Below are 8,913 nucleotides of genomic sequence, written 5' to 3'. Positions count from 1 at the left end.
GGAGCTATGCAGATGAAGATTTGGTTCCTCTCTGACATCTCTCTCAGGTGTGGTCTTGTCCTGGAGCATTACAACATCCGGGATCACTGAGGCCTCAATTGTGACTGGAGGCCAAAATGCAATTATGTCTGGAATGTGGTAGCTGGTCTGTAGGCAGGAGAACTAGGCCTACTCAAATGATTTTTCCCTAGAATTATGTAGCATTGCTCCCAGCAGAATATGTTCCTGTTGCTCCATGAAACATGACCTGCCCATCCCAGTTTGTCAGTTGGGTCATCTGTTATGGTGTTTGTAGGCCATTTTGGTGCTCCTTTTTGATTCAGTCTATTTTCTCAGAAATTCTTCCAGGAGATCTGATAGCAGATGATGCCTTGTTGTTCAAGAAAGTGGTACTTTTATTGAGTGTTTGATCACACTTTCCTGTTGGGGACCAGTTGTCAGCTATTTGTATTACCAGGATAAGATGTATGTCAAGGTGTGGGACTGCATAACCTTTGCCCCTTTTTCTCCAGCCCCATTGTGATTAAAATGTGAGTTAATGGCTGGAGATGTTTGTTAGTCTAGAGATGCTAGACAGGGATCTGTAACCGACCTAGGGTCCCAGAGTAAACTACTCAACTCTTTGTTTATCCAGAACTGATATTCCAGGCACCACAATTGTTAGAACAAGCTGCAGATGTCTGCTAACCATCAATATGTGACAGTGGACCATGAACCTTTGTCCCCTTTTCTTTGATATGTTAACTTCCCCCTCAACCCCCTATAAAAACAGCCTTGGATTCTGAGCCAGTTGCCTCTCTAAGCTATTCTGCATCGGGAGTGCCATCTGGCCAGACTAATAAAGGTCTGTTTCCCAACTTGGCCGGTGTGTTCCTTCCCGGGTGTGCTCCACTCCAGCTCCTCGGAGCGTTTGGTAAGGCCTTTGGTCTTACATTCTGGAGGCACCGCTGGGATCCCCGGGTGTGCTCCACTTCAGCTCCTCGGAGCATTTGGTAAGGCCCTCGGTCTTACAAAGGAAAATGAAAAAGGCATATTTGCTATGTCTGACAGAGGATATGTTGACAATTACATCAAAACTTGAAAGCATGGCTTCAATAGTTAAGTCATATGGAAGGAATATTTTCATTTTGTCAAATCCAAGGTTTGACAGTCATGTATGTACTATAATAATATGAAGACAAGAAGTCTGCACATATAGTGACCCTGACTCATGAAGACACTCCCTTATCACTGAAAGGATTTAAACGACTTGATTTCTATAACAGACATTTTGAATATCACTGTATCATCATAAGCTACCATTTTATACAAGTCGGGCATAGTCCCTGTACTAACATAAACCCAGTCTAGAGGGTAAATAAAAGATGAACATAAATAGATAAAGGAAGTGATACAGTGATCAATACAGTTGTTCTACTCCAAAGAATCATTTTGTACATTTCTTTTCCTTGGTCTCTGCCTTGGAAAACTGGTATCAATGAACTTCTCCTTTATTGGCTGGCTTCAAGTGAGGTTCAGTAAATGAAGTCATTGACAGGACATCAGAGTGGTCAAAGTTGTATTTTTCATCCTCTCTCAGTGTCCCTGTTTGAGCATCTAGCTTTTGGTAGTGGCTATGTACCTCCATGACTACTGTTTCTTCTATCCTCTGGCTCTAAGTCTTTAGCTCTCAATGGGTTCTGGGCAACACTGCTTCCTCCATCCTTGTTCTTTAACTTTTCATTATTGCTACTTTCTGTGTGCTTTAACTCTCATACTTATTCCCTGCACTGTGCAATATTCCAAAATTAGATCCTTCATTTAAACTGTCTTCACTGAAACTGTGGGACCAAAATGACTCCATTTTGGAGCCGTCTCCTTTGTTCTCTCAAATTTGTGCTTAAACTAGGAATTCACCACTTGAAATTCCTGAGTTTATTACCCAACCACCTGTGTACCCGGGGAGAGAGCGTTCCAGGCACACTATCTGTAGGATAAGCAGTTAATGAGCTGACTGTCCACACAAGATAGATGCGGCCATTAGTTAGTGGGTCTGCTAACGATCAGTATGTAACAACCGGCCGTTAATCTTTGCCCCTTTTCTCCCTCACAAAAACCAATACGTAATCCCCTTCGACCCCCAAAGCCTAGCCAACCAAAACCCTACACTTCATATGTATTAAGTATTAACCAATCACCTGGCTACTAATAACCAAAGCTTGTTGTATTCTCAATAAAAACCCTGCTAGTTAGGGACTCAGGGCTCTCAATCTCGATCCGCTGTGTCGGTGACAGTTGAGAGTCCCTGCTTAAGCTTGAATAAACGACCCTTGTGTGCTTACATCGGAAACGGCCTCCTGGTGGTCTCTGGGACTTCACAATCTGGGCACAACATTTGGGGGCTCGTCCGGGATCCCAAGACCTTCAGGACTCCCGTACCGGAGGGTCAACGCCGGCTGGTGAGTGTTTTTTGTGTTTGTAAAGTCTGGGCCTATTTTCTGGGAAGGTCGGCAGACGGTCTAGGCAGACGCGCTGCAAGGGCCGCCGACCCGGGATCCTGGAAGATGTTCCGGATTCCGCTGGTGGGGACGGAGTGCCCCAAGAGTACGAGTCAGTGAGACTCCTGGAGGGACGGTGCGGGTCGCTCCCGCGGCACGGCACGAGGCCGTCGTCCCATTTGCATTGCCTCCGATCAGGCGGAGGACGGTTTTGTCTCGCGTGTTTTTCTGTTGTGTTTATTTGTCTGTGTGTTGTACTGACTTGGACTGAGACGATGGGACAGACTGTGACCACCCCTCTTTCCCTCATGAAAGATCATTTCAAGGAAGTTAGGGAGAGCGCTCGTAACCTAAGTTTAAAAATTAAAAAGGCTAAGTTCATCACCCTCTGCAGCTCGGAGTGGCCCACCCTTGGGGTAGGATGGCCCCCCGAGGGAACTTTTGATTTGCAAATTATACGCAGAGTTCCTAAAGCCATCCTTTATCCCGACCAGGTACCCTACATTGCCATTTGGGAATTTCTGATCTCTAACCCACCCCCATGGGTTAAGCCTTTTTTGCCTTCACAGCAACAGCAGCCAGAGTTAATCCTGACAGCCAGTAAGAAGACTCCTAGAGGGCGCGATGACGAGGAGCAGACCGAAACCAAGCCGACCGCGCCACTCTACCCTGTCCTCCAGGGAGGGACCGAAGAAGATCTTATTTTCCCTCCCCCTTACTCTCTCCCCTCTCTTCCGCAACAGCAGGCTGAAAGAAATGACCCAGTCCCAGCCGGGGCTAGGGAGGAAGAGCCCGCCCCGGGTGCTGGCAACTGTAATGGTCCCGCCCAAAATACTCGTCACCGGCGCACCGCCTCGCCGGCAGGACCAGCAGACTCTACTGTTTGTCCGCTGCGAGCGATAGGGGCCCCTGATGAGCATGGGAACCAGCCTCACCATTACTGGCCCTTTGCTACAAGTGATCTTTATAATTGGCGCCGACAACATGCCAATTTCTCTGATAACCCTAGAGATTTGATTAACCTGTTAGAAACTGTTTTGTTTACCCATCAGCCCACTTGGGATGACTGTCAACAGCTTCTGCAGGTCCTGTTCACCACTGAGGAACGAGAGAGGATCCAGAATGAGGCCAGGAAATTGGTTCCTGGTGACAATGGTCAACCCACCACCAATGCTGACACTATCAACACTTCTTTTCCTCTGTCCCGACCCAACTGGGACTTCAACACGGCGGAAGGTAAGGAGAGGCTTCGGGTCTATCGCCAGGCTCTATTAAAAGGTCTGAAAGCAGCAGCGAGGAAGCCCACCAATTTGGCTAAGGTAGGGGATGTACAACAAAAGTTAGATGAAAGCCCTGCTGCTTTCCTAGAAAGAATTCAGGAAGCTTTTCGTAGGTACACTCCTATGGACCCAGAAGCAATTGAGACAAAGGCAGCTGTAATAATACATTTTGTCAACCAGGCGGCGCCAGACATTAAGAGAAAGTTACAGAAAGTAGATAGGTTAGGAGAAAAGAGTATTCAGGACTTAGTGGCAGTGGCAGAGAAAGTGTATAACAATAGAGAAACCGCAGAGGAGAAACGAGAAAAAGCTGATGACCGCCAGACCCGAAACTTAGCTCGGATCCTTCTGGCTGCCACTGCGGGAGAACAGAAGGAACGTGAACGTAGACTAAGAAAGATTGCGGTGGAAGGAGAAAACAAAGAGAGACGCAGAGAGCGCCCCCAGTTGGGGAAAAATCAATGTGCTCATTGCAAAGAGTATGGACACTGGGCCAGAGACTGTCCCAAAAAGAAACAACAGGAAGGACGCCCCAAGGCCCCTATCCTGGCTATGGATGAATTAAATGATTAGGGGGGACGGGGTTTGGCACCCCTCCCCGAGCCCAGGGTAACCCTAAAAGTGGAGGGGAGACCTATCGAGTTCCTAGTGGATACAGGGGCTCAACATTCAGTCCTACTTGAACCATGTGGCCATGTTTCTGATAAGACCTCCTGGGTTCAAGGAGCTACAGGCATGAAAAAGTATTCATGGACAACCCAAAGAACAGTAGACTTGGGAGTGGGCCAAGTAACCCACTCATTTATGATTATACCAGACTGCCCCTACCCCTTCTTGGGAAGAGACTTACTTACTAAATTAGGGGCTCAAATTCATTTCCAACCCGGGGGCACAAAAGTCCTTAATCAAGAGGGAAGGCCCATTCAGGTACTAACCATAAACCTAGAAGATAAATATCTGCTACATCAGAAGAGGGCCCCTCCTGATCCTGACATGGAACAATGGCTTACCATGTTCCCACAAGCATGGGCGGAGACTGGAGGCATGGGGTTAGCTGCACACAGAGCACCAGTGTTTGTGAAAATAAAACCTGGGACAGATCCTGTACAAGTTCGCCAATATCCTATGCCCCTAGAGGCCCAGAAGGGAATAACTCCACACATCAGGAGGTTGCTTGCTCAGGGGATTCTTAGGCCTTGTCAACCAGCCTGGAACACCCCCTTGTTGCCAGTGCGAAAACCTCATTCTAATGACTATCGGCCAGTGCAGGATCTCCGGGAAGTGAACAAGAGGGTTATGGACATCCACCCCACAGTGCCTAATCCATACACCCTTTTGAGTTCACTTCCCCCGAGCCATCAATGGTACACAGTCTTGGATCTCAAAGATGCTTTTTTTAGCCTTCCGCTAGCACCCAAAAGCCAACACATCTTTGCATTTGAATGGAGTGACCCAGAACAAGGCCTCAACGGACAGCTGACATGGACCCGATTACCCCAAGGATTCAAAAACTCTCCCACCATCTTCGACGAGGCCCTACATGAAGACCTGGGTGAGTTTCGCCTCCAGAACCCCCAACTAACTCTGTTACAATATGTAGATGACCTCCTCATAGCAGCTAAAACGCGGGAAGACTGCCTAAGTGGAACCAAGAGACTCTTGATAGTCATAGGAGAACTGGGGTACCGGGCGTCCGCCAAAAAGGCCCAGATCTGCAAACCCGAGGTAAGCTACTTGGGGTACATGCTTAGGGAAGGGCAGAGATGGCTGTCGGATGCTAGAAAAGAGACAGTTCTTAAGATACCCACACCAGATTCTCCTCGGAAAGTCAGAGAGTTCTTGGGATCGGCGGGCTTCTGCCGCCTATGGATACCGGGGTTCGCAGAGCTCGCAAGGCCCCTTTACGAGGCAACCAAAGACAATCAGGCTTTTCAATGGACAGAAAAGCTACAAAAATCTTTCGATCAAATTAAAACAGCCTTGCTGACGGCACCAGCCTTGGGCTTGCCCGATATTACTAAGCCATTCCACCTTTACATTGATGAAAACAAAGGAGTCGCTAAGGGCGTCCTGGTCCAGCATCTAGGGCCATGGCGCCGCCCAGTGGCGTACCTATCAAAAAGACTTGATCCAGTTGCATCAGGATGGCCCCCGTGTCTAAGAATGATTGCAGCAGTGGCTCTAATGGTCAAAGATGCTGACAAGTTGACATTAGGCCAAGAACTGTGCGTGACCACCCCTCACGCTATTGAGGGAGTCCTAAAACAGCCTCCGGATCGATGGCTCAGTAATGCTCGCCTGACCCACTACCAGAGCTTACTCCTAAATCCAACCCGAGTTGTCTTTCAGGCCCCGGCTGCTTTAAACCCAGCCACACTGTTGCCAGACCCGAACTTGGAGGCCCCGCTTCACGACTGCACAGACATCCTAGCCCAGGTACATGAAATTCGAGCAGATCTGAGCGACCAACCGTGGCCAGATGCAGATGATACCTGGTACACTGATGGGAGCAGCTTTGTTCGTGATGGCCGCAGGTATGCAGGAGCAGCAGTGGTGACAGAGACTGAGGTCATTTGGGCAGAACCATTGCCCACCGGGACCTCAGCACAATGGGCGGAGCTCATAGCTCTGACCAAGGCATTGACTCTAGGACGGGGCCAAAAGTTAAATATATACACAGATAGCCGGTATGTCTTTGCCACTGCACACGTCCATGGGGCCATCTACAAAAAAAGGGGACTCCTGACAGCTGAAGGAAAGACTATTAAAAACAAAGAGGAGATCCTTGCCCTCTTAACAGCCCTCTGGCTACCTAAAAAACTAGCCATTATCCATTGCCCAGGACACCAAAAAGGCGACACTCCAATTGCCAGAAGAAATAATTTAGCTGACCAGACAGCCCGAGAAATAGCCTTAAAGATTAATCTGACACTGGCCACTCAGCTGCCCGATCCGGGAAGTGCAGCCCTACCAGAAAAACCCCAGTACACTGAAGAAGATTTAAATTGGATAAAACAATTACCTATGCCTCAGTGCCTCAACGGGTGGTGAAAATCTTCTGATTGTAAAGTCATCTTGCCTAAAGCGCTGGGAGAACAAGTTCTCTCCAAGATGCACCGGACCACCCACATGGGCACTCGAAAAATGCAAGATCTCCTGAGACATGCTGAAATTAAGATCCGTGATGCTAATTCTAAAATTAAACATATTGTTGCTACCTGCAAAGCCTGTCAATTGACAAATGCCACCCACAATAGGGCCAACCCAGAAAATAGGCTGAGGGGAAGCCGACCTGGAGCCTATTGGGAATTGGACTTCACCGAGGTAAAACCTGGAAGGTATGGTTATAAATACTTGTTAGTTTTTGTAGACACTTTTTCAGGATGGACAAAAGCGTTTCCTACCAAACATGAAACAGCGCGAAGTGTGACTAAGAAACTGCTAGAAGACATCCTGCCAAGGTATGGTTTTCCAGTAATGCTAGGATCAGATAATGGACCCGCCTTTATTTCCAAGGTGAGTCAAACCCTAGCACAGATATTGGGGACGGATTGGAAATTACATTGTGCATACAGACCCCAAAGTTCAGGACAGGTAGAGAGGATGAATAGAACATTAAAAGAGACCTTAACTAAATTAACCTTAGAGACTGGCGGTGACTGGGTGACTCTCCTTCCCTTCGCCCTCTATAGGGTACGCAATTCACCCTATAAGATGGGATTAACTCCCTTTGAAATCATGTTTGGAATTCCCCCTCTCATTATTCCCAACCTTCAATCAAATGTGCTTGTTAAATTTGATGACCAAAAGTTGTTACTTTCTTTAAAAAGCCTCCAAAGTGTGCACGAGGATATCTGGCCTAAATTAGAAGCCTTATATCAAACTGGACCGCCTCCCGAGCCCCATCGCTATCGACCAGGAGACTGGGTCTTCGTCCGGAGACACCGACAAAAGGACCTTGAGCCCCGTTGGAAAGGACCCTACGTCACAGTCCTGACCACGCCCACTGCTCTCAAGGTTGACGGGATTGCCTCGTGGGTGCACTACACCCACGTTCACCCTGCAGATCCTCACGCTGTCCTAGAGGACTTCGTTCCATCATGACAGGTGTCCAAAGACCAAGACAATCCCCTCAAACTCAAGCTGCGTCGTCGACGGTCATGATTGTGGTAACTGTACTTTTGACACCGATATTAGGAGGACAGAACCCACATGCTCCCCTAAATTTAACCTGGATGATCATTAGTACCGCCACAGGTGACATTATTAACAGCTCGTCCAAAGTGAGCCCACCATTAACCTGGTGGCCTGCTCTAGAGTTTGATCTCTGTCGGCTAGCCACTGGCAGCTGGGATATCGGACACTGGAGCCTAGAGTCACGGGGAAGGCCTGAATGTGGGGAAACAGAAAAGGGGTGTACCCTCCCCCCGGTCGATTCACGAACACCGGGTTGCAACCATGTAATTCGCAGGGCAATATTACGAGACACCCCCTTCTACGTCTGTCCGGGGGGGGGGGCGTACTAGAAGTCAAATTGTAACTTGTGGGGGTGCTAAACAGTTCTTTTGCAAAAATTGGGGTTGTGAGTCAACGGGGGCCATAGCTTGGAAACCCTCCATTACAACTGATTTTATTTCGGTCGACAAGATTCCCCAACAGAAGTTGGCACACAATCCTCTCTTTGGCCGCTGTGCCCAATTTCTGTGTAACCCCATCCGTATTACTTTTACGGACCCAGGCAAGCAGTTCACAGGCCGCAGTTGGGGGTTGCGATTATATGAAAGTGGATATGATAATGGATTACTTTTTACTATAAAACTAAAAATTGAGCCGCTCGCAATAGGGCCTCCCCAATTGATAGGGCCAAATTTGGCACTAGCCCCAATAGCCCCTTTCGGACCTACTAAGCCCCCTCCCCCGAAGAGCTCGCCCATGCCACCAAAAACAAATACCTCCATACAGCCATCAAACTTAACCTCCACTTCCACATTCCTGCCCTTGGTTCAAATGATCACCCAGACAGAAAAAGTCGATCATAGCCAGGACCAAGACCCCCTTTGGGAACTGATGGTCCACACCTTTAAGGCCCTAAATGCATCTAGGCCAGACCTCACTCAGTCCTGCTGGCTATGTTATGATACCAAGCCCCCATACTA

At 48.3% G+C, this 8,913-nt stretch overlaps 1 protein-coding gene across 1 annotated transcript; it reads left to right on the top strand.

The window, feature by feature from the left end:
- The first annotated feature begins 1,808 nt into the window (after nt 1-1,808).
- LOC106010198 (uncharacterized) lies at nt 1,809-8,306 on the top strand. Its single transcript, XM_087211133.1, is given in 2 exon segments — nt 1,809-3,314; nt 3,375-8,306. Coding segments are annotated over 2 exon segments (5,049 nt in total). The 5' UTR covers nt 1,809-2,752; the 3' UTR covers nt 7,862-8,306.
- Nucleotides 8,307-8,913: the final 607 nt, after the last annotated feature.

Source organism: Heterocephalus glaber, unplaced genomic scaffold, assembly GCF_053883595.1.
Source record: "Heterocephalus glaber isolate CG9 unplaced genomic scaffold, H.glaber_assembly_v1.0 deba00001299, whole genome shotgun sequence".
NCBI lineage: Eukaryota > Metazoa > Chordata > Mammalia > Rodentia > Bathyergidae > Heterocephalus > Heterocephalus glaber.
Note: the sequence above shows the minus strand (reverse complement) of the source record. Positions and strands in the feature narration are given on the sequence as shown.